This window comes from Schistocerca cancellata, chromosome 11, assembly GCF_023864275.1.
Source record: "Schistocerca cancellata isolate TAMUIC-IGC-003103 chromosome 11, iqSchCanc2.1, whole genome shotgun sequence".
Classification (NCBI taxonomy): Eukaryota; Metazoa; Arthropoda; class Insecta; order Orthoptera; family Acrididae; genus Schistocerca; species Schistocerca cancellata.
The window spans coordinates 10807135-10834493 of NC_064636.1; the positions used below are offsets into that span (position 1 = coordinate 10807135).

At 44.0% G+C, this 27359-nt stretch overlaps 1 protein-coding gene across 2 annotated transcripts in view; it reads left to right on the plus strand.

Annotated features, from left to right (window-relative positions):
• LOC126108723 (uncharacterized protein C1orf50 homolog) overlaps positions 1 to 27359 on the plus strand; it is an 83961-nt gene that overhangs the window by 14508 nt on the left and 42094 nt on the right. For both annotated transcript variants that reach the window (XM_049914055.1, XM_049914054.1), the window contains exon 3: positions 15125 to 15181. In XM_049914055.1, coding sequence (XP_049770012.1) covers positions 15125 to 15181 — 57 coding nt within the window. The remainder of the gene's footprint in view (positions 1 to 15124; positions 15182 to 27359) is intronic.

Genomic DNA, 27359 nt, shown 5'->3' on the forward strand with positions numbered 1-27359 from the left:
GGACATGGCAAAGACTGCCAGTCTTGCTTCCGAGATTAAGGCAGAGCTCACCATCTGGAGCAACGTCGATAGAAGAGACTGTTGTCCTGTGGTGCAGAGCCGAGTGGAGGGTCTGAATCAGACGCTCATTCAGTTCTGTAACTGTGTAGGCTGCAGATTCCTTGACTTGCGCCATTGGGTGGTGGGTTTCTGGGTTCCGCTTGAGAGGTCAGGAGTCCACTACACACAGGAGGCAGCTACACAGGTAGCGGGGGCTGTGTGGAAGGGACTGGGTGGTTTTTTAGGTTAGAGGGTCTCGGGGAACCACAGAAATCGCATCCGGTCTAGGGGGGGGGGGGGGCAGGTAAAACACAGTGGGGTAGTTGTAGAAACTATCGGTATTGTAGTTGTAAATTGTCGTAGCTGTGTTAGGAAAGATCCAGAGCTCCAAGCCCTATCAGAAAGCACTGAAGCTCAAATAGTTACAGGTACAGAAAGGTGGTTAAAACTGGAAGTAAGTTAAGCTGAAATTTTTTCAAATGGTCTAACAGTGTTCAGAATGGACAGATCAAATACAGTTGCTGGTGGAGTATTTATTGCTGTCAGAAGTATTTTCTCTTGTAGTGAAATTGAAGTAGATAGTTTCTGCAAAATAGTATGGGTAGAGGTTATACCTAACAATTGGACTAAACTATTAATTGGATCGTTTTACCAACCCCCGACTCAGAAGATATAGTTGCTGAACAGTTCAGAGAAAACTTTCTCATATCAAACAGATACCCCACTCATACAATTATAGTTAGTAGTGACTTCAATCTGCCCTCGATATGCTGGAAAAATTATACGTTTAAAGCCTGTGCCAGACATAAATCGTCACCTGAAATTGTATTGAATGCTTTGTCAGAAAATTATTTTGAACAATTAGCTCATGAGCCCACTCGCAGCGTAAATGGTTGTGAAAGCGTACTTGACCTCTTAGCAACAAATAATCATGAACAAGTAGTGAGTGTCGTGGCAAATACAGGGATTAGCTAACACAAAGCAGTTGCTGCCATGCTGAATACTGTAACACCTACAACCATCAAAAAGAAATGTGAATTATATCTATTTAAAAAAGCTGATAAAAATGCTCTTAATGTCTTTTTAAGAGACAGTCTTCATTCCTTCCTATCTGATCATGTAAGCGCAGAAAAGTTGTGGAATGATTTCAGAGATAGTATCAATAGCAATTGAGAGATGTATACTACATAAATTAATAAGTGATTGTACTGATCCCCCATGGTGCACAAAATTGGTCAGATCGCTGCTGCTGAAGCAGTGAAAAAAGCATGCCAAATTTAAAAGGACTCAAAATCCCCAAGACTGACAAAGTTCTGCAGAAGATCGAAATATGGCACGTACTTCAATTCGAGATGCTTTCAATAATTTCCGCACCGAAATTGTCTCGAAATCTGCCAGAAAACCCAAAGAGATTCTGGTTATATATAAAGCACACCAGTGGCAAGACGCAATCAATACCTTCACTACACGATAACATTGAAGTCATTGATGACAGTGCCACTAAAGCAGAGTTATTAAACACGGCTTTCTGAAACTCCTTCACAAAACAAGATGAAGTACATATTCCTGAATTCCAATCAAGAACAACTACCAAGATGAGAAACGTAGAAGTAGGTATCCTCTGCATAACAAAGCAACTAAAATCATTTAATAAAGCCAAGGCCTCTGGTCCAGATTGTATACATCTACATCTACATCTACATCTATACTCCGCGAGCCACCTTACGGTGTGTGGCGGAGGGTACTTATTGTACCACTATCTGATCCCCCCTTCCCTGTTCCATTCACGAATTGTGCGTGGGAAGAACGACTGCTTGTAAGTCTCCGTATTTGCTCTAATTTCTCGGATCTTTTCGTTGTGATCATTACGCGAGATATATGTGGGCGGTAGTAATATGTTGCCCATCTCTTCCCGGAATGTGCTCTCTCGTAATTTCGATAATAAACCTCTCCGTATTGCGTAACGCCTTTCTTGAAGTGTCCGCCACTGGAGCTTGTTCAGCATCTCCGTAACGCTCTCGCGCTGACTAAATGTCCCCATGACGAATCGCGCTGCTTTTCGCTGGATCATGTCTATCTCTTCTATTAATCCAACCTGGTAAGGGTCCCCTACTGATGAGCAATACTCAAGAATCGGACGAACAAGCGTTTTGTAAGCTACTTCTTTCGTCGATGAGTCACATTTTCTTAGAATTCTTCCTATGAATCTCAACCTGGCGCCTGCTTTTCCCACTATTTGTTTTATGTGATCATTCCACTTCAGATCGCTCCGGATAGTAACTCCTAAGTATTTTACGGTCGTTACCGCTTCCAATGATTTACCACCTATGGCATAATCGTACTGGAATGGATTTCTGCCCCTATGTATGCGCATTATATTACATTTATCTACGTTTAGGGAAAGCTGCCAGCTGTCGCACCATGCATTAATCCTCTGCAGGTCTTCCTGGAGTACGTACGAGTCTTCTGATGTTGCTACTTTCTTGTAGACAACCGTGTCATCTGCAAATAGCCTCACGGAGCTACCGATGTTGTCAACTAAGTCATTTATGTATATTGTAAACAATAAAGGTCCTATCACGCTTCCTTGCGGTACTCCCGAAATTACCTCTACATCTGCAGATTTTGAACCGTTAAGAATGACATGTTGTGTTCTTTCTTCTAGGAAATCCTGAATCCAATCACAAACCTGGTCCGATATTCCGTAAGCTCGTATTTTTTTCACTAAACGTAAGTGCGGAACCGTATCAAATGCCTTCCTGAAGTCCAGGAATACGGCATCAATCTGCTCGCCAGTGCCTACGGCACTGTGAATTTCTTGGGCAAATAGGGCGAGCTGAGTTTCACATGATCTCTGTTTGCGGAATCCATGTTGGTTATGATGAAGGAGATTTGTATTATCTAAGAACGTCATAATACGAGAACACAAAACATGTTCCATTATTCTACAACAGATTGACGTAAGCGAAATAGGCCTATAATTATTCGCATCTGATTTATGACCCTTCTTGAAAATACCAGTCAGGTTCCTCTCAGAGTATGCTGATACAGTAGCTCCATATTTAGCAACTATATACAACCGCTCGCTCACAGAAAGATCCGTACCTAAAGACTGCAAAATTGCTCAAGTCACACCAATACCCAAAAAGGGAAGTAGGAGTAATCCATTGATTTACAGTCCCATATCATTAACATCGATTTGCAGTAGGGTTTTGGAACATATACTGTATTCAAACATTATGAAGTACCTCGAAGAAAATGACTTATTGACACACAGTCAGCATGGCTTCAGAAAGTATTGTTCTTGTGGAACACAACTATCTCTTTATACTCATGAAGTAATGAGTGCTATCGACAGTGGATGTCAAATTGATTCCATATGTTTAAATTTCCAGAAGGCTGTCGACACCATTCCTCACAAGCGTCTTCTAACCAAACTGCGTGCCTACGGAGTAACACCTCAGTTGTGCGACTGGACTCGTGATTTCCTGTCAGAAAGGTCACAGTTCGTAGTAATAGACAGAAAGTCATCGAGTAAAACACAAGTAATATCCGGCATTCCCCAAGGAAGTGTTACAGGCCCACTATTGTTCCTGGTCTATATAAACGACATAGGAGACAATCTGAGTAGCCGTCTTAGACTGTTTGCAGTTGATGCTGTCATTTACCGTCTTGTACAGTCATCAGATGACCAAAACGACTTGCAAAATGATTTAGATAAGATATCTGTATGGTACGAAGAGTGTCAATTGACCCTTAATAAAGAAAAGTGTGAACTTATTCAGATGAGCACTAAAAGAAAGCTAGATTTCGATTATGCGATAAGTCACACAAATCTGACGGCTGTAAATTCAACTAAATTCTTAGGGATTACAATTACAAATAACCTAAATTGGAACAGTCACATAGATAATGTTGTGGGTAGAGCAAACCAAAGACTGTGATTCATTGGCAGAACACTTGGAAGGTGCAACAGGTCTACCAAAGAGACTGCTTACACCACACTTGTACGCCCTATTCTGGAGTACTGCTGTGTGTTGTGGGGTCCGCATCAGGTGGGACTGACGGATGACATCGAAAAAGTACAAAGAAGGGCACCTCATTTCATATTATCGCGAAATAGGGGAGATAGTGTCACAGACACGATATGTGAATTGGAGAGGCACTCATTAAAACAAAGGCATTTTTCATTACAACAGGATCTTCTCATGAAATTTCAATCACCGGTTTTCTCCTCCGATTGCGAAAACATTCTGTCGGTACCCACCTACATAGGGAGAAATTATCATCACGTTAAAATAAGAGAAATCGGGACTTGCACAGAAAAATTTAGGCACTTGTTTTTCCCGCAGCCGTTCGAGAGTGGAACGGTAGAGAGACAGCTCGAAGGTGGTTTATTGAACCCTCTGCCAGGCACTTTATTGTGAATAGCAGAGTAATCACGTAGATGTATTTTTGGGGATCACTTCCGTCACCCTTACTGCAGTTAGGTGTGACGAATGCTTTCTTCCAATCACTGAGCTCGGCCCTCTTTTTGAGGGATACGTGACAGCTTACAGTTGAGATAGTCGCTAACTCGGCTACAAATGGGGTATAGAATCTGACAGGCATTCCATTGGGCCCTGCAATCATGTTCGATTTTAAACATATTAAGTGTTTGTCAATGCCACTGACATTGTCACTCACCTTTTCAGTGGTACGAGAATAAAATTGTAGCAATTCTTCTGTTTTCCTTTCTGAAGGGACCTTAGAAAACAGAATTTATCATTCCTGCTTTTACTTTGCTACCCTCAATTTCAGTTTCTGTCTCATATGCCAGGGACTGGGCACTAACTTTGGTGCTACTAAATGTCTTTAAATTTGACCGGAATTTCTTTGGGTTTTGTGAAACTTCTTTCTGTAATAGCCTGCTGCGGTTGTTGCGGTACGTTCTACACGTTGCGCTTTCCACAACCGGATGTATTTAATTCCGCATCTCCCTATCTGTAACTGAATGCTTTGTCTTGCACCAGTTGTGCAGTAATCTCTTGTCTGCTTCAGTCACTGACAAGAGTTCCATTATATGATTTGCCAAGGTGGTTAGGTCCATTTGTCAGCATGAGCTGCAATGTATATCTCTCATTGAGTGGCTTTCTGAACTCTGTTGTAGGTTATTCTCAGAGAAGGCATTTAATAACGTCATCAGTCCCCCACCTGAGGTCACAGTCCTTTTAGGGCACATGAAAGACAACCTGGGTGTATAAGGGGGGGGGGGGGGGGGGGGGGGGGTTGTTTGTCACAGCAGTTTTGGTTGTGATCTGGCATACGTCGTCTTGTAGAACGTAATTGTTAGATGTGCTTAAAACTGCAGAGACGTTTGCAGTTGCCGAATGGGGTCTTGATACTGCATGTAGAATATTGAAGCTTGGATATTTTAGCCTCCACTTAAAACTGTTTGGACAGTGTTACAAGGGAATGTGTGAAGATGAAATTATAGTTTGGACTTACAAATTGGTTTGTGGGTTTTTGTTTGAATAGGGCCAAAATGACCACCATTCCTCGCCGTCTATAAAAAAATTGTTGCCAGTAGTTACACCCAGCAGTCAGTACTGCCGGTGTCAGTTCTGTGTAGTATGGCTCTTGTCACTTCTTATACGAAAGGTACATTGTAACGTCCCACCGGTTAATGAATAATTAAAAATGGTTTAAATACCTGTGAATATCTTGCCTTCGGTGTCCTCGACAACTGCATACACGAGGTAAAATATGCTTGTTCAATAAATACAGGATACCATAATGGATTTCACTAGAGTGATGTAGGCCACAACTGAAGTAAAGTAAGTACATAGATTTATTCACTTCAAAACCTGTATCTTATGAGCTCACAATCAAATCTTCGGTGTAATAAGCCTCGTTGTTACTACTACAACTAACCGATGGACGAACATACTACGCTGGCGATATTATATTGCTCCGATGCAGTAATTTGATAGAAATGCATGTGTGAGGTCCATTGCATTGTTCAACACTAATACTCAAGAAAGTAAGAATATAAAGTCACATACCATTCTGCCTTTTGTGATATTAAATCAAACTCTTTAATATTCTGAAATAATCTGTCACTGCACTGTTCTAATGTACTGTTTTAGACAGTGTTCAACACACGAGTTGCTCTATTGTAAATCCAAAACCTGAATTGTGTGCCAAAAACTTGTCTGAACTGTACGCACAGATCTGTCCTCTTGTGGGTCCAACACTCATCGAGCCTAACAATACTCGAGACAGAGTGTTTATACTCTTCCTGCAATGTACTACTGGTTACAATATCGCAAAACATAATTTATAATATGAGATAGTTTAACACCATTATCAAACACTCTATATTAGTCGCTACTTTGCTAGAAAAAGTTCAAGACATTTTCTAAACACATAAAAATCACATTAATATTGAAATTCCAGAAATAAGCATGCTAACAGTGCTAAATGATCAATTATGTATATTCTGTTAATTAGGGTCGAGATCTAATTCCTACCATTTACAGATGTCGAGAACGAAATATATTATTCTTTTATCTAAACATTTTCCATATATTAATTTCCTGAATCTGATTTTGATTGATTATGGCACAAAGGGTATGGTAACTACTATTGTTTGGTATTGCTATTATTGTTCTAAAAGCCTTTTTCCTATTATCGAAAAGTAATTCAATTTAATTATAGCTAGCGATATGAGTACTGATCTAGTAATACATAATGCAGGGGTGATAACCATAAGCCTGGAATGTTACAACGTGTAAACTGGTCGAAAAATGCACTTCGGACTGTGTTCCGACAGAACTGAGTTTTCCTACCAGTGTCTAAGTGTGAGGCCCTTTTGGGATCCGAAAGGATTATCTCCGCATAAGGTGGATGTCTACTGTATACTGTGCAGCTGTGAGAAGTGGTACATCAGACAGACATTTGGCACCGTATAGAGTGTAAGCGTTACACACATATTTATGGCAGGTGAGTGATCGGCTGTTCTGCAACATTTCCTCAGTACCGGTCACCTGACAGAATGCAGAGCTGCTGTCACGCACTTCATTACTGCGATACAGCTATCAAAGAAGCTGTCGAGATTGAACTTGCGAGTGAGAGGAAGGTTTGTGCCTGTACTCTTCCTCTGTCCCGGGTCAAACGTAGCGGATCAGAGTTAGTTGTCGGTTCACTTTTCGATACACTGTCTGTGTGGTGGCGCCAGTTGCCTACAGTGTACATTGCCCCTGTGCAGTCGGCACCTTGTGGTTCCCAGTTCTACATCTACATCTACATTTATACTCCGCAAGCCACCCAATGGTGTGTGGCGGAGGGCACTTTACGTGCCACTGTTATTACCTCCCTTTTCTGTTCCAGTCGCGTACGGTTCGCGGGAAGAACGACTGTCTGAAAGCCTCCGTGCGCGCTCGAATCTCTCTAATTTTACATTCGTGATCTCCTCGGGGGGTATAAGTAGGGGGAAGCAATATATCCGATACCTCATCCAGAAACGAACCCTCTCGAAACCTGGCAAGCGAGCTACACCGCGATGCAGAGCGCCTCTCTTGCAGAGTCTGCCATTGGAGTTTGCTAAACATCTCCGTAACGCTATCACGGTTACCAAATAACACTGTGACGAAACGCGCCACTCTTCTTTGGATCTTCTGTATCTCCTCCGTCAACCCGAACTCGTACAGATCCCACACTGATGAGCAATACTCGAGTATAGGTCGAACGAGTGTTTTGTAAGCCACCTCCTTCGTTGATGGACTACATTTTTGGACAGCCCTGTGCATCACGGATTTGAGCTGCCATGTGAGGCGACATCTCGTTTCGTCTGTGTGTCGAGGATGACAGCACGTGCGCCGTTCGAAAAGTCTGTCGTTGCCGAGGGTGTGACATGGCTCCGTTCGGTAAGTTACTCGAAGGATCGCGATCCGGTCTGAGAGTTTACTCGAGCGTACGCGAACCGACCGCGTATCGAGTATCGTGCAGCTCGAGGTGGCGTCCGAAGTCCGAACTGTCGATCCCGATGCCGACAGACACGTTGTCGAGAAAATGTAAAGCTTTCGGAACAGATTTTAGGACAAAAAGGAATAAAGGAGAAGATACGTGTTAAGTTGAAGATTCAATTACATAGTGTATAAATGTGTGCTACGATATTATTTAGGTTCCAGTATCTCCTGTACAGGATGGCAGGTTTGAGGAATTGCCTGAATCGGTTGTCGTGGTGAGTAGACAGCTGAATATTTGAAGTCTCGGTAACTCTTTCCCACTGCGAGAAGTGGCAGTGTCGCTGCCAATCTTTAGTGTACTGTTCCAGATTCTCCTGTACCTGTATCTTGTTTGTCATTTGAGAATTAATAGTGCCAGAAAGGCAGAGATACATTTCTTCATTTGTCCTTAGGTAATATAGCCAACCTTGAGGCTAATTCTTCAATTTAATGACAAGTAAATGACAGAATACATTTTTTTTTCTATCAGCCACTCTTTACGTCACACACGGACACTGAAGCCACAGGAAAAAATCAGTCTGTCTCTGCCGGCCAGCCTCCGTACAGGTCTCTGTGTAATCACCTTAGCAGCATTGCGACTGCTGTCACTGTTAAGAGTACGTGTGTTACTGCTTTGTTTGTAAACTGAAGAATGGCAATGTTAACTCCTGCCAGCACCACAAGCAATAACACACACACACACAGTGATAGTTTCATTAATGAAAGGCGATAGGTTATTAGAAAAATGCTGATGTCCTTTCACAGGACAGAAGAAGCAAAGAGCAGCTGAGAAGCACACCACACGGACTGGGAGCTGTCAGAGAAGCTCCTCGGTTCTCGGGTGCACGAGGGGTTAAGTGTCTGCCTGAAAATTTCAGAGATGACGTTCCAGGAACCTATTGATCATTATTTACTTAAAAAGGAATTTAACGGTGTACAGGAGCATACGTGTAAACAATGGGAATGTTTAGCTTCTTTTATCTGTATACTGCAGACTTGTGTGTGAAATAATTTATGAATATAATACTGCAAGCCGACTGTAGTTAAACTGTTGTATGTATTGCGTGTTCTTGGTGTAAGTCTGTGCTGTAGTTACTGGAGTTAGTTAACTTTAATATGTGAATATCAATCAAGAGATAATATCATATGATTTTTACCAATTGTTTTGAATTGCAATGTGTGGGCTAAATATTTTGAGAAGAGAAGTGTGTGACGTTTTAAACGTTGTAGTGTTTCCTTTCCTCGGGGTTCTGCCGTGAAAATAGAAAATAGAAAATCTGATTGGGTTTTGAATTTTGGATGAATAGGGCGGACTTCGTATTACTGATTGAGATCGTGCTGCAATTTGACCGTGCGTGGCAGACCGGGTCGGCAACATTCAACACAGTGCCGAAAAATACACGTCTTTCGTATGAAGACAAGAGAGAGAGAGTGTAATCAATTAGTTGTTAGAAACAAACACCTACACAAAAGTAAAAAGAAGAACAAAATTATTTATAAAAATCGGTCACTGGCGTAGCGCTCTTCTGCGTGCGCGATCGTAAATTATATCTTTGTATTGGCGGAGGCGCGGAAGTCAAAGTACCATTACAATGTTTACGTAATAAGGTCACTTAAAAACTGTGATGTTCGTGTCATTGGTTTCAGCATTTGATTGCCATCTTCAGGTGTGGTTAATCCTCTAAGTGGCTACACCAATATATACAATAATTCTAGTTAAGCTTTCTGAACATAATTAAGTCTTGTAAAATATAGGACTACTACAAATGATTCATTTGTCCTCAAAGCTCTATATTTTGGAAAGTATAACACATACAAATATGATTGACGTGTCAATAGAGGCGTAAACTCACAGTCAGCTTTTTATGCTGTACAGGTGTTCTGTGAGTGCCCCTCGGGACACGTGACACACGCCCGAGTGGCGGTAGAGTTTGTTCCGACCTTATATGGGATGCCTCAAAGCCTTTTGGGTCAGATTGAAGCAGGTGACGTTGGGTCCACAACCGACTGTATTGGCGTAGGGAACCACTGGTCGGAAATGTATATTTATTGTGTTACAGACCTACACGGCGTACACCGTGGAACGACAGTGTAGCTCGTAGACTTGTTCAAAGTGACGACCGCCAGTCTCGATGCATGCACTGCAGCGGCGTGTGGAGTTCTGCCACACTCTCTCGCGGGTCCCCGGTGTCTGTACCGGAAGACGGGCAGCTCGGACAGTAGCGAGCGGGTCTCTGTCCATTTCTACGGGGTTTCGGTACACCGACGTCTTGACGTAATGCCGGAGAAAAATGTCCAGAGGTTAGAAATCCGGCGATCGCACTGACCTCGAGACGGGACCGCCGCGTCCGATACGGTGGTGGGGGTACGTGTCGTCTGGGTGGTCGCAGACGTCGACATCGAAGTCGGCCAGCGCACCATCGTCTCGAAACTGCTACCTTTTTCGGACTAGGAGGGGTACGGTCGCCGAGAACTGTGGCCAATGTCGAACGGGAAATCGGCAAATGAGGTTATACAAGTGAGCTCGGACAGTGCCGGCTCACAAGTTGACAGAGTAGTGTCCACCGATGTGAGTGGTGTGACGGATTGTCCTCACTCCAGATGTGGCTGTCGAAAACACAGACGCGGGTGAACGTGGGTGCATCCACGAACGATACGTACTGTACAGTGTGTGGCATTGAGGCACCGCGGTGGATAATCTACTGGCAGAAGTGAATGTTTGTTGTTGTTGTGACCTTCAGTCCTGAGACTGGTTTGATGCAGCTCTCCATGCTACTCTATCCTGTGCAAGCTTCTTCATCTCCCAGTATCTACTGCAACCTACATCCTTCTGAATCTGCTTAGTGTATTCATCTCTTGGTCTCCCTCTACGATTTTTACCCTCCACACTGCCCTCCAATGCTAAATTTGTGATCCCTTGATGCCTCAAAACATGTCCTACCGACCGATCCCTTCTTCTAGTCAAGTTGTGCCACAAACTTCTCTTCTCCCCAATCCTATTCAATACCTCCTCATTAGTTACGTGATCTACCCACCTTATCTTCAGCATTCTTCTGTAGCACCACATTTCGAAAGTTTCTATTCTCTTCTTGTCCAAACTAGTTATCGTCCATGTTTCACTTCCATACATGGCTACACTCCATACAAATACTTTCAGAAACGACTTCCTGACACTTAAATCTATACTCGATGTTAACAAATACCTCTTCTTGAGAAACGCTTTCCTTGCCATTGCCAGTCTACATTTTATATCCTCTCCACTTCGACCATCATCAGTTACTTTGCTCCCCAAATAGCAAAACTCCTTTACTACTTCCCTAAGTGTCTCATTTCCTAATCTAATTCCCTCAGCATCACCCGACTTAATTTGACTACATTCCATTATCCTCGTTTTGCTTTTGTTGATGTTCATCTTATATCCTCCTTTCAAGACACTGTCCATTCCGTTCAACTGCTCTTCCAAGTCCTTTGCTGTCTCTGACAGAATTACAATGTCATCGGCGAACCTCAAAGTTTTTACTTCTTCTCCATGAATTTTAATACCTACTCCGAATTTTTATTTTGTTTCCTTTACTGCTTGCTCAATATACAGATTGAATAACATCGGGGACAGGCTACAACCCTGTCTTACTCCTTTCCCAACCACTGCTTCCCTTTCATGCCCCTCGGCTCTTATAACTGCCATCTGGTTTCTGTACAAACTGTAAATAGCCTTTCGCTCCCTGTATTTTACCCCTGCCACCTTCAGAATTTGAAAGAGAGTATTCCAGTTAACATTGTCAAAAGCTTTCTCTAAGTCTACAAATGCTAGAAACGTAGGTTTGCCTTTTCTTAATCTTTCTTCTAAGATAAGTCGTAAGGTCAGTATTGCCTCACGTGTTCCAACCTTTCTACGGAATCCAAACTGATCTTCCCCGAGGTCGGCTTCTACCAGTTTTTCCATTCGTCTGTAAAGAATTCGCGTTAGTATTTTGCAGCTGTGACTTATTAAACTGATAGTTCTGTAATTTTCACATCTGTCAACACCTGCTTTCTTTGGGATTGGAATTATTATATTCTTCTTGAAGTCTGAGGGTATTTCGCCTGTCTCATACATCTTGCTCACCAGATGGTAGAGTTTTGTCAGGACTGGCTCTCCCAAGGCCGTCAGTAGTTCCAATGGAATGTTGTCTATTCCGGCGGCCTTGTTTCGACTCAGGTCTTTCAGTGCTGTGTCAGACTCTTCACGCAATATCGTATCTCCCATTTCATCTTCATCTACATCCTCTTCCATTTCCATAATATTGTCCTCAAGTACATCGCCCTTGTATAAACCCTCTATATACTCCTTCCACCTTTCTGCCTTCCCTTCTTTGCTTAGAACTGGGTTGCCATCTGAGCTCTTGATATTCATACAAGTGGTTCTCTTCTCTCCAAAGGTCTCTTTAATTTTCCTGTAGGCAGTATGTATCTTACCGCTAGTGAGACAAGCCTCTACATCCTTACATTTGTCCTCTAGCCATCCCTGCTTAGCCATTTTGCATTTCCTGTCGATATCATTTTTGAGACGTCTGTATTCCTTTTTGCCTGCTTCATTTACTGCATTTTTGTATTTTCTCCTTTTATCAATTAAATTCAATATTTCTTCTGTTACCCAAGGATTTCTATTAGCCCGCGTCTTTTTACCTACTTGATCCTCTGCTGCCTTCACTACTTCATCCCTCAGAGCTACCCATTCTTCTTCTACTGTATTTCTTTCCCCCATTCCTGTCAATTGTTCCCTTATGCTCTCCCTGAAACTCTGTACAACCTCTGGTTCTTTCAGTTTATCCAGGTCCCATCTCCTTAAATTCCCACCTTTTTGCAGTTTTTTCAGTTTCAATCTGCAGTTCATAACCAATAGATTGTGGTCAGAATCCACATCTGCCCCAGGAAATGTCTTACAATTTAAAACCTGGTTCCTAAATCTCTGTCTTACCATTATATAATCTATCTGATACCTACTAGTATCTCCAGGATTCTTCCAGGTATACAACTTTCTTTTATGATTCTTGAACCAAGTGTTGGCTATGATTAAGTTATGCTCTGTGCAAAATTCTACAAGGGGGCTTCCTCTTTCATTCCTTCCCCCCAATCCATATTCACCTACTATGTTTCCTTCTCTCCCTTTTCCTACTGACGAACTCCAGAAGTGAATGCGGGGTTCAAAATCTGTCGGTCCCAGTGGTCGTACAAATTCTTTGACAGTAAGGGTGTATAATACCTGTTCCACCACCACTCTCCAAACCGAGTGCTTCAGTGTGCGAGTTTCACGGGCACCGCGTTCTACCACACCGTACGTCAGGTGCGCGTCTGCCGACTCTCGTGACGCGTAACGTTCGACGTCCGAACACGTGTCGTGCACAGTACACGGTAACACGTCTCACTGTGGACACGTGACGACCTACGTGATGCGACGCACGACCGATGTCGGAGTAGTGGTGTGCGCGCGGCGTAAGTTAATCTGCCGGTGTGACGTTCGAGGTCGTCACGTGGCGCACGTGCTACGAGCCGAGTCGTGTACGGTACGTCCGTTTTGTAGTCGGGGACGTGGGCCGTCGATCGCACGCGCCCGTTCTAGCGTACGGTAGACGCCTGGGACGAGAGTGCGTCAGAACTGCGCTCACCGTCGCGATAGGGGCACCGAAACTGGTGGCCGCCGCTTCCGACAATTACTGTCGGCTACACTGTCGTTACGCCGTGTACAACACTTGTGCCCGTAACACGATAAATATTCATTTTTGACCGCAGGTTCCCTATCTCAATATAACTGGTTGAGGACCCACTATCAATTTGACCCAAAAGGTTCGAGACATTCTGTGCGGCAGTATCCTGTCGGCGGTCGTCACGGAAGTGTCGGTGCACTCTGAGCTGTCCCGGTGTTCCCGGTAGTGGGGGGGAAAGGGGCAGGAGGACACACAAATAAACACGGTCCTCAGTGTAGCCCCGAAGGGAAAAGCCACGAGGCGTCGGGTCGAGCGACCCGGGGGGCCGAGGGAACGGAGACGCCTCATCTCCACTGCCGTGCCGACTCCGGCAGTGCGAGAGTCCGTCGTTCGGGTAGCGACCGACACGGGTGCTCCGGCGAGCGGGTGCCCCGTCGTGCCGGAAGGTGAAACCCTCGATAGTCGGGTGGGGAAACGACCCCGGCTGCAGTATCTCGAGGTGAGAGTCACCTGTCGCACACTTCTCTCGGAAGAAGTGTCCCGCACAGATTCGTCTGTTAAACTCGACACAAAACATTAATGTCCGTCGAATCTCGTTCGTGTGCCACAATTTTGTGAGGATTTTCAGTGCTCCACACTCTCACATTGCGGCTATAACCTTTGTCAAATATCGGCACAGGGGCAAAATGTCTGTCGTCGAGTGCTTCCCGAATGGCGATTCAAAATTGGAGGCACAGATCACAATCTTCCGGTTTTAATTGTCGCGAGAGGTGCACGTACGGTTCGAATTGTAACTACCGTCGCAAAATCTCCTTTAGAGCTCGCCGCAGGATTTAAGTTCTCGGCTCGCACGGATCGTCACTTCTTATGGACTGTGTGCGAAACTTTTTCTCGCCCTCTCCGCCATCGTCGCCACCGGCACACTCGGTCGGCCGGTCCTTTTCTGTTTACGGAGACGACCGGTGCCCTCAAATTCTCGATACAGACGCACGGTGACCTGTCCGCGCGGTGTACCTTTTGCGTAATTCCTCGTGAATGCACACGGCGCTGTCGTAAGAGATAAACATCTCGACTACTCCGGCACGCAAAAACTCTATTCTCGCTCTGTCGCCATTTTGTCGAGGTACTGCACTCGTAATACCATGTGGCAGGCAGAATGCAAACTTGGTGAGTTTATGGTTCTATTTGCACATCAATCGTATTTGTACATGTAACACTTCGGAAAATATAGAACTCTGGAAACGAATCAATCATTTATAGTAGTCCTGTATGTGTTGTGATGTGTTTTATACTTTCTGTAGAGAGAGAGTGAGAGTGAGAGTGAGAGTGAGAGAGTGAGTCAGTTTGTTGTTGTTGTTGTTGTTGTTTTCCAGTATAACTTGTGATGACACACTTTCCTTTTGATGTGTGCAGGCAGATGAGTTTGTGCAGTCGACAGCCGGGGCACAGCTGCGGCTGATAGCAGAGCAGGTACCGCTTTCTCTTCTCTTTGGTTGGCTTAATATTCTCTCTCCCTCTCACACACACACACACACACACACACACACACACACACACAAAATGTATTCCTGTAAAGAAACAGAACCCTTTTCCAAAAGTTACTGTTACTGTGTGCGTAATGGACTAAGGCGAACACAGATTGTGGGAAAATAGGATGGTGTAAAATAATTCCTCTGTGTCATCAATTGTGCAGCTATTCTTTAAATCAAAATTTTGTGTAGGTGGTGTTGAATGGCTTTCACGAACTTTTGGAATGGCGTTATATAATAAACAGGTGCACAGTACACGTGTGTATTGTTGTTGTTGTTGTGGTCTTCAGTCCTGAGACTGGTTTGATGCAGCTCTCCATGCTACTCTATCCTGTGCAAGCTTCTTCATCTCCCAGTACCTACTGCAACCTACATCCTTCTGAATCTGCTTAGTGTATTCATCTCTTGGTCTCCCCCTATGATTTTTACCCTCCACACTGCCCTCCAATACTAAATTGGTGATCCCTTGATGCCTCAGAACATGTCCTACCAACCGATCCCTTCTTCTGGTCAAGTTGTGCCACAAACTTCTCTTCTCCCCAATCCTATTCAATACTTCACCATTAGTTATGTGATCTACCCATCTAATCTTCAGCATTCTTCTGTAGCACCACATTTCAAAAGCTTCTATTCTCTTCTTGTCCAAACTATTTACCGTCCATGTTTCACTTCCATACATGGCTACACTCCATACAAATACTTTCAGAAATGACTTCCTGACACTTAAATCTATACCCGATGTTAACAAATTTCTCTTCTTCAGAAACGCTTTCCTTGCCATTGCCAGTCTACATTTTATATCCTCTCTACTTCAACCATCATCAGTTATTTTGCTCCCCAAATAGCAAAACTCCTTTACTACTTTAAGTGTCTCATTTCCTAATCTAATACCCTCAGCATCATGTGTGTATTATTGAACTTAATTCCAAAATATTATAAATTTTTGTTCTTTTTTCTTGGAACAGATGGATCTAAAAGGCAGAAACTTTCTCAGAAAGGCATATACACTCCTGGAAATTGAAATAAGAACACCGTGAATTCATTGTCCCAGGAAGGGGAAACTTTATTGACACATTCCTGGGGTCAGATACATCACATGATCACACTGACAGAACCACAGGCACATAGACACAGGCAACAGAGCATGCACAATGTCGGCACTAGTACAGTATATATCCACCTTTCGCAGCAATGCAGGCTGCTATTCTCCCATGGAGACGATCGTAGAGATGCTGGATGTAGTCCTGTGGAACGGCTCAGTTGGACCAGCGTTCGTGCTGGACGTGCAGACCGCGTGAGACGACGCTTCATCCAGTCCCAAACATGCTCAATGGGGGACAGATCCGGAGATCTTGCTGGCCAGGGTAGTTGACTTACACCTTCTAGAGCACGTTGGGTGGCACGGGATACATGCGGACGTGCATTGTCCTGTTGGAACAGCAAGTTCCCTTGCCGGTCTAGGAATGGTAGAACGATGGGTTCGATGACGGTTTGGATGTACCGTGCACTATTCAGTGTCCCCTCGACGATCACCAGTGGTGTACGGCCAGTGTAGGAGATCGCTCCCCACACCATGATGCCGGGTGTTGGCCCTGTGTGCCTCGGTCGTATGCAGTCCTGATTGTGGCGCTCACCTGCACGGCGCCAAACACGCATATGACCATCATTGGTACCGAGGCAGAAGCGACTCTCATCGCTGAAGACGACACGTCTCCATTCGTCCCTCCATTCACGCCTGTCGCGACACCACTGGAGGCGGGCTGCACGATGTTGGGGCGTGAGCGGAAGACGGCCTAACGGTGTGCGGGACCGTAGCCCAGCTTCATGGAGACGGTTGCGAATGGTCCTCGCCGATACCCCAGGAGCAACAGTGTCCCTAATTTGCTGGGAAGTGGCGGTGCGGTCCCCTACGGCACTGCGTAGGATCCTACGGTCTTGACGTGCATCCGTGCGTCGCTGCGGTCCGGTCCCAGGGCGACGGGCACGTGCACCTTCCGCCGACCACTGGCGACAACATCGGTGTACTGTGGAGACCTCACACCCCACGTGTTGAGCAATTCGGCGGTACGTCCACCCGGCCTCCCGCATGCCCACTATACGCCCTCGCTCAAAGTCCGTCAACTGCACATACGGTTCACGTCCACGCTGTCGCGGCATGCTACCAGTGTTAAAGACTGCGATGGAGCTCCGTACGCCACGGCAAACTGGCTGACACTGACGGCGGCGGTGCACAAATGCTGCGCAGCTAGCGCCATTCGACGGCCAACACCGCGGTTCCTGGTGTGTCCGCTGTGCCGTGCGTGTGATCATTGCTTGTACAGCCCTCTCGCAGTGTCCGGAGCAAGTATGGTGGGTCTGACACACCGGTGTCAATGTGTTCTTTTTTCCATTTCCAGGAGTGTATTTTCGAGTAGTAAAGTTTTGTAACTATTCGGTCTTAGACAACTCCCACTCACAGCTTACAGTGAGTCGTTTGTACCTCTCGGACACTCTGGGAATTTGAATTTAAATCGCTCACTCTTTGCTTCGTCTCGGAAAGCTACCTTGAATGTGTTCTTCTATTTTCTACGTGCTTATAGAACTTTGATGTCAGTGCTCAGACAAGAAGTTCCTAAAGCAGCAGGAGAACTAAACTTACTTGCTACAATCTGAGCTACCAGTTTTGTATTTAACGGCAGTAAGAGAGTTTTGAAGGTGGTGATAAAAATTGTCGTACTGCTGTAGGAAATAGAAAAGGACCCGTAGCTTTTGCAAAGTAAACAATTTTTTTTCATAAATAGGGACACCTCCTTCCAAAATTTTTGTCTCTAAAGTGGTTTTCTCGTGAATTCAGATTTATTAATCTTTATTAATGCCAAGTTTGGTGGTGTGGAGTATTTTCAGCAGCAGGTAAATAACCAGTTGTTTTATAAATTCAGTCACCTTTTCGTCTCTATTGCATATTATTTATTTACACCGTAGAAGCACTCCACTATTTTTGTTAAAGGCATTTTCAGTGGATTTTTTTATTCAGTTGCCTGTCCTGTGGGAATCTGTATTTCCTCTTGTCCGGATCAGAGGCCAGAGGGCGCACTCCACTTGTGAAAATTAGGCACACAGCTGCATTTAGCTCTTTTAATTTTTTTTTTTTGTTTTCACACTTTTTTTTTTCATTAGCTACATAATGAGAAAAGTGTCACTGTCGATCAATTTTGGGTCTTTAGTGTGATATAACTGACGATTTTTGTCATACTTAAAGATTTGAAGCTATTGCTGGGTCGGATATGAAGTGTTTCACATTTTGTATCTAATGACAAACAAAGTGCAGAAACGAGAAAACTGGAAGGTCTCAAGACAAGTGTGTGCCTATTATAAGGGGCAATGCACATCCTGAGCTGTGATCCCACAAGAGGAGTCACAGATTTTGGCAGGAGAGACAAGTAACTGAAAAAAAAGATACTGAAGGTGCCTTTTGTTTTTTAAAAAATGTGGAATGCGTCTGAAAAGTAATACAAATATTATATTGTAGGAGCAAAAAACTTTTTGACTATACGAACTGAATCTCTATTACTAGCTTCAGTACAGCACAGCGGCCAGCCTGTGGCCTTTGACTGACTGAGAAGTACTCGGGTAATTTGGTGTCGACACAGAAAGTAACTTTTCAACCAGACCATCTCAGATTTGTTTCAGATTTGGTGTATCCAGTGATCCAGATAAGAGATGGAAAACTACCAGTTTACGGAGGCATATGACAATTGTGAAGAAAGTTGCAGGAATGCAAAATTTGAGAATTTCGTGATATCTACATGCATCTATCCCTACATAAATTTCTATAATCACGGTTCTAATCCAGAGACAGCAGTGAAACTTGTGTAATTGAATACCTAATGAGTAGCGCTTTACACTGATATGAAAGAATGTGGGTTTCTAAGAATTTTTACATTTGAGGTCATTGGCCTCAACCTTTGATCTTGAATATATCATAACACCCCACCTTAAATAATAATAATAATAATAATAATAATATTTTATTTATTTATTTTAATATACCATGTGGTTATAATTAAAATTTACCAATTTAACATGTCATAAAACGAAACTAATTACTGTAAGAGTATCAGACTTAGTAGCATTAATGTCAAGGACATGGAGAAGAGAGATAATGCAGAAGGAATTCACTTGACACGCTTTTAATGTGCTGCTACAGTACACTACACCATTACATGCCAGTACCATTACTGCTACAGAAGGGGCTCAGTATGGCATCCATCAGCGTGCAGAAGAGTGTGGAAGAGCAGGATTGCATTTTGCACAGTAGAACGAAGCACTTCTGTAGGTATGCCGGCTACCTCTCTCGATACACTGCACTTCAGATCGGCACGTGTGTGAACGCTCCCCAGACAAATCCCGTCCTTCGGGTAGCCCCACGACCTGAAATCACGGGGACTGAGATAAGGTGATCGTTCTGGCCGAGCATTTGAAAACGACCGGATGACAATTCGATCCTTTCCGAACGCGTTTCGGAGAAGCGGGCGAACTGCACGAGTGATGTGCGGCAGGCCCCCGTCTCGCACAAAAACTGTAGAGTTTGACGCGTCTCCCTCCCGGAGGGTGGGTACGACACACCGGTGAAGCGTATCGCAGTAACACCTTCGATCCTCGAGCACCGTCCCGTTCGAAAAAGAGAGGGCCGGTGACGAACGTAGCCGCGAAGTCACACCGTACGGCGATACGTTCGCTGTACGGAATAACTTCGTGCACAGTGACGAAGTGACTGTTCGGGGGCAGTCCTCGTCGACTTCGTTCCTCGCGAGAAAGTGGAGAGCAGACTCGACACACTGTTGTGCTTCCTGTGGTGCGAGCTGGCGTACGGTACGGATCTCGTACGGATACCGTTCGAGAACGGTTCGCGGCACCTTCTGTACGGTGGCCCGCGGGATTTTTGACTGTCGCGGCACGGCACGCGCACTGCCCGACGGTCGGAAAATGCCCGCAGTGTCGTCTGTCGTAGCGACGGCGATTTTCTGAACCGCCTGTGGTGCGACGGGTCGTCGGCCTCTTCCCAGGGCGACACCTAATTCTCAGGTCGGTTCGAACTTCGTCGTGCTCCACGAGGCGGGTGGAGAAAGAGGACCCTTCCGTAATCCTTTCGGCTGGTGATATTCTCGAAGTGGAGGTGCGGCCTTACTGTCGTTTCGATAATACTGCTCGGTGGACAGTGCCCCGCTCCTTCAGTCTGAGCTCGTGTCGACACGTCGACGAGTCCACTGAGACCGGTCGGGTCTGTGGGACTACAGGTAACGGTGACCGATCACGGCACCCGTCGGCCCTAGTCGGAACTGGGCGGTGGCGCAGTGACGCCTGGAAATCGTGCACCCCGTACTCTGGACATTAGTGCTGCCGAGTTTGTATTGTTACAATGCAATATATAGGGAAAGTTTAATTATAGCCACCTGGTATTGTGTTGCCCCAGTATGCTAATAAAAACTTGGTAAACATCGAGAGAGTACGTCAGAGACATCGTGATCAAAAATTTATTTTGTCGACATCGATACACTGTCAAAATAGAAAAGGAAGCACATAAATATGAACTAAAAATAATTAAAAATTACATTTCATAAGCAGTTGTGCAAAATATGGTTTATATAATTGTAGTGGTATTATGAACCATTTACAGTGTAGCTTCAATGAAAAAACAATAAAAAGTGGTTGCATCTTGTTTCACAAGTCTCCAATAATTAAATTGTCACTGTTCATCAGATATGGTGCAAGGAGAGAGTATGTCCTTCCACTAGGTGTTGTCGGATCCAATCTCACGAGAACACCACATCTTCTGATAACACGAGTGTCCGGAATGGCAGGAAACACAAATGACGGGGACGGTCTGTGTGGATGCGAGAAGCTGATACGATACGTGCTTTGTCTGCTTCTTTCGTCGGATGTGTGCAACCCGCCAGTTACTGTTGTACAAAATGGCAACAGATCCGTGTATGTGTGTTAACAGCATTTCTTTCCACATAGCGATCACTGACTCTTCCTGCCCAGCAAATAATCCAACATTTACATCTGGGTCTGTATCTTTGTCTTTCTAACATGGCATGGCCCCCATATGATCACAGAAAAAAATCATACAGCTCAATGTTCTCACAAGAGGTCTTACCTAGCTATGGATCTGGTGTATATAATAGAGGGAAACATTCCACGTGGGAAAAATACACACACACACACACACACACACACACACACAAGCTTTGATTTGTCAGGAAAGAGGGAAGGAGAGGGAAAGACAAAAGGATGTGGGTTTTAAGGGAGAGGGTAAGGAGTCATTCCAATCCCGGGAGCGGAAACGCTTACCTTAGGGGGAAAAAAAGGACAGGTATACACTCGCACAAACACGCATCTCCATCCGCACATACACAGACACAGGCAGGGTGTCATTGATATACCATGTTCTGCTACTAACTGTTTTCTCTTTGCACCATGTAATCTGAAGTGGAAAATGCTTGCACGGTTTTCCTTAACTCCAACTCTGCGGAAGTACTTTCAAAATTGTGTTTAGTCACTTGTAGGTACTGTAGTGTGGAACTTGTCTTTCAGTCAGGTAACAATTTCTCTTTCTCCATTTCTTTTACAGTCTTCTTTTTTCCATTTGTGCAAAATAAGTATGCTCCAATACTGAGACAGCATTATTTAAATTCTTGCTTCGGGTACTTTTTCTCATCCTAAAACCTATAATTTCTTTTCCACAGGAGATTCACCTAAAAACTGAGGACTAATATTTAAAGAATCGGGTGTCAGATCCAATGGTACTTCGTCTCCAGTTATCATAATCTCTGGAAGTACTTAGCACAGCCAAGGCAACACCTGCAGGAGCTAGTGGGTCTTGTGATATTTGCTTTCTCATTGTTGTAAATTTTTCCACCTAGGAATACACGAGGACTCTCGTTTACCATCCACTCGTCAACATTCCTCATTCTTCTGTAATCTTGCGTGGTAGTTTTTTTGCAAACAACTACTCAATACTACTTCACAGCGCATGAACACTGCAGTTTGAGTAAACAATCCACACTCAAGAAACAAGCTAACAAGTGATTGAAATAAAAGGTCTCTCTGGACTGGATGTTCACAGCAAGAAATTTTCACAAACTTTTTAGAATAATTGTGACAGCTATTGTCTCCTGTTCCAGAAAAAACCAGATGCATAGCTGCTCGGATGTTGAGATAGATGTATGTAAATTTCATACAATTTCTGAACTTTGGGGACTTGTAGCTTTCTTCACGCACATCTGCAAATTGGTAGTTTTCCATCTTTTATCTTCATTATCGGATGCATCAAAATTGGAGGAAATCTGAGTGGGTCGGGTTGAGTGGCGTATTAAATTGACACCGAATTAATCCACTTACCTTCCGAAGGTGAAATGCCGCGATTGTCAATAGACACGCCGAAAGGGGGAAATAAAAGTATAGAGAGGCTTCGGAGGTGTCGGTTCCTTCTTGTCGAGGAGGCGAGGTATTGGGCTACCTCGCCTCTCCCCTCATTCTGTGCTCTGAGGAGGGAACTGTTGTTTCCTTCAGAATATGAAAAGCTGCTATGTTAACACTCTCACAATTTCTGAGTAGCTTAAGTTGTAGACTATCATCATGTTGTTCTCTGCACTTATAAAGAGGAAACATTGGTAGCAAAAATTTTCAAAAGTTCTTGACTGTTTTATTTCACATATGCAATACTCTTCTTAACATTTGGACAGACATAGCCTATGTGAGGGGTTACTCAAAAAAAGGAATAATTTTTAAAAGATATATATTTTCAAATTGATTACAAAACCTCATACCCATCAAAACACTCTATTACAACTAACACGTTTGGCCCTCTGGTACTTCTTCTGTTTGAAACAATTTTTGCAGTCATGTTTAGAAATGGCTGACAGCCTCTCCCTTGTTTTTTTCTCGACTTTTGCAATGTTGTCAAATCGGTGTCCTTTGCGTGCACGAAAATAAGAAAAAGTCACACACGGAGGCAGATCGGACGAATAAGGTGCAGAAGACAGCAGAACTGTGCCATTTTTAGCCAAAAACTGTCTAACAGAGATGGCTGTGTGTGCAGGTGCGTTCCCGTAGTGGAAGAACCAGCCTCCTGTCTGCCACAAATCGGGTGTTTTTTGACGAACACTGCTGCGCAGTTGTCTTAAAACTTCCAAATAAAAGGTTCGATTGATGGGTTTTCAATTTGGGCAGTTGACGGACGCCCAGAATGAGGTTCACCATCGGTCGACACGTTCCCATTTTTAAATCGAGTGAACCACTCGTACACGTGAGTTTTTCCCATACCGTCAGCTCGGTGAGATGTTTACGACATTAAAACAGTTTCGGCAGCATTTTTACCAAGTAGGAAAAAAGTCATTGCTGCACGTCATTCACTTAAACTTGCCATCTTACAAAAAGGAGAAAACGACACTAACAAAAACGATCACTGAGGACGAGCGGGTTGACAAGACACGTCACTGAACTGGCAATAGGTTGTACTGTACAGGCCTAGTTGCAGAATTGCGTACTACCCTGAAACCTGCCCGTGGCGACGGGGTGTTATTTTTTTTTTACCCGGAGCCCCTCGAATATTTGTCAAAACGACATTGTTCGGGCTTTCTGTTAAAACTGACTACAAGAAAGAAAATGCTTGGCTGTGCTGTGAAAGTGTGCAATTGTATTTCTGTTTAAGCAGGAAGGATATAAGGGAGGATATAAGATGAACACCAACAAAAGCAAAACGAGGATAATGGAATGTAGTCGAATTAAATCGGGCGATGCTGAGGGAATTAGATTAGGAAATGAGAAGCTTAAAGTAGTAAATGAGTTTTGCTATTTGGGGAGCAAAGTAACTGATGATGGTCGAAGTGGAGAGGATATAAAATATAGACTGGCAATGGCAAGGAAAGCGTTTCTGAAGAAGAGAACTTTGTTAACATCGAGTATAGATTTAAATCTCAGGAAATCGTTTCTGAAAGTATTTGTATGGAGTGTAGCCATGTATGGAAGTGAAACATGGACGATAAATAGTTTGGACAAGAAGAGAATAGAAGCCTTTGAAATGTGGTGCTACAGAAGAATGCTGAAGATTAGATGGGTAGATCACTTAACTAATGAGTAGGTATTGAATAGGATTGGGGAGAAGAGAAGTTTGTGGCACAACTTGACCAGAAGAAGGGATCGGTTGGTAGGACATGTTCTGAGGCATCAAGGGATCACCAATTTAGTATTGGAGGGCAGCGCGGAGGGTAAAAATCGTAGAGGGAGACCAAGATATGAATACACTAAACAGATTCAGAAGGATGTAGGTTGCAGTAGGTACTGGGAGATGAAGAAGCGTGCAGAGGATAGAGTAGCATGGAGAGCTGCACCAACCAGTCTCAGGACTGAAGACAACAACAACAACAACAAGCAGGAAATCAACAACAACAACAAGCAGGAAATCTGTACATTAATAAATCTGGATCGTCCAAAACCTTGTAGTGCAAGTAGTTCACAGATTAAAACTATGCAAAGTAATGCCATTAAAGGTACTAACCAGAAAGAGCCAGCAACTGGAGAGTTCTCTCTCGTACATCACTTGCCAGTTACCTCATTCAGTTTAAGGGACTACAGTTCCCGATCGACGTTCGATTTACAGTAACAGATGTTCAAATGTCAGAATTGATTTACAGTGAGTGTTTTTTTTCTACGGTCAGTCGCATATTCCCCTTTCGCAGATCGGTAATTCGGAGAACCGTTTCGTAATTTTTATCTCACTCTATCCAGCAAAACAAAAATTGTATATTCCTAAGTCTTGTAGTTGTATTGTGTATAAAAATTTAAAAAAAAAAAAAACTTAAAAACATTGAAAATGAAAACAGAGGAGTCTTTTTCATTAATTTTCTGTATGTTTTATGATGATTTATTTTCACAGCTTCAAAGTAAGCAAGGTCATAATGAGGAGCTGGAATTTGTGTCCTGACACAATTCCAGGGATTTCCCCCAGATTATGACGTACTTCTAATTCCCGTACGTATTTTGCGTATGCCGGGTTCGCTAGTAGTATTAAAAATGTGGCGAGGGTGGGTAGTGCGTTAACGTGTGATACGAGAGTGAGAAAGGAGCCCACTGTGTCGCTCGCTTCACAGCTGTACAGATTTATAGGTCGTCATTTTGGTTACGTGCAAGCCCTCCCACAGCACATGTAACGCCTCCAGGTAAATGTTGACAAACTGGGAAGTTATTTATGTAGTGTAGTGGTACCCGCGCCCGTGACCTGGGGTCCGACTGGCGCCGGTCGTGCGCGACGTGGCGATAAGACGCGATTCCCTGCCGGTGCTCTCCGCCTCACCCGGCACCGGCCTACTCGCCCCCCCCCCCCCCCCCCCCCTCCCCGCTCTGTGTTTGAGATACCGTGTCCATTTGACAACCGGTGTTTGAAACTGTTATCACTCGGGTTCTCTGGTCTGGAGAACAGTTTGGGGAGACTCTCCACGCTAACCTGTCCTGTGCGAGCTGAGCCTCGGTCTCCCTCTGCAGTCACTGACCACTGACCCCCGCACTTCCCTACGGGGGGAGGGACTCTCGTGGGGTCACCGATTTTGACCGAGTTTTGGAAGGACGTTCTATATTGGATGCGGGCAGGTGGCAGACAAACTTCAGGTCTCTCTGCACATGTCCGTATGCCTTTCTTTCATTTCTGATGTCAGATAATTTTGGAACCCACCTCACACACACTTTCTCGAACAGTACGGTGGGCCGATCTGACACTTACGTTTGTCATTGCGGCAACGTCACCCACTGTAATATACCCGCTTTCCCGCACAAACTCGTCAGCTCCGGCGGTGTCGTTCTTCGAGACCACGCGGTGCGTCCGAGGCGTGGCGAATATTTGACACTTGTTACGGCCGGTTTGAACTTATCTGTCTACTCGTACAGTCGTGTTAGACTCGAACCTCTTTCACTGTACTGCACTGCCGTCTGCCAAAGAATTTAGATTGTTTTCGACCCTTTGGCTGACGGAAACTGAGTGACACTCGACTGCTCCCTGTCGAGGATGTCGCCGTCTCGCTTCGCGGGTTCCCGTCGTCCCGTTCGTGAGGCAGCCGTACTGAGCACGTCTCTGACTCCGTCAAAAAATAACAGAGGAGTGCAAACTTGGCCAGAGTTTTGTATTTTTTATAAATCTTTTCCAGTTATTTATAGACTGAACATCGTATAATTCAGCGCTGTGCATTTGCCTGTAGAAGGAATTTGATTGCACTAGAATGTCGTAATGCATTATTTTCACAATTCTCGGTACACACTTTTTATTGTAAGTGTCATTTTGGGTACTCTACGTGCTCTCCTTGTCGAACTTCGCATTTTGAGAGAACGGACTTCCGCCTTTGGGGAAAACTGTTAATGTAGTTCTGTTGCACTGAACCTGAAGATGGGAGCCTGATCTCTGAAAATGTTTAGTTAGACAGGGAGAAGAATATAATGTGGATTAATACAGTAATGTGAGGTATCTGTTAAGACTCGCAACCACTACCACACCTCTGTCTCGACAGAGGATGTTAAAAGTGGTGCATTTGCTTATTTTGGTGATAAATTTTGTTTTCTTGGCAGTGATTCGTACTTAGACTTTATTATAACATTTTTCATCCGTTTTGCTGTCTCAGTTTTATCAACAATGGCCTCTAGTAAATTATAACCTTCCCCTCTACTGCTACAAAAATATGTAATAGAATGCACTTTTGTAGTTGTCTCGACACTAGTGTAGTGCATGCTTTGTAAGTGAGAAGGAAGATCGAATAATAGTAAAACGTAGTTTACTTACCTGCTTCTTGTAAATCCCTGTCAAAAACATAGCTGGCTGAAAAACATGGCTTTCAATAAAAATAAACTTCACATCTAGGAAGTAGGATTTGGTTTGATACTTTAGATTCCAACACTGTTCCTTCCAGTTTCTTCCATCCAATCTTTTATTTTCTTCATTTTACATTTCTGTATAATATTACAAATGAGTCTTCACGTTACTACAGTTCACTGTACGCACTGACAACCGTTACCAACTTCCTACTATAGTCTGGTTAAAATTACTTGATAGTTGACACTTCACACATCAGAGCCGCCTTCCTCCAGTCAGAGCA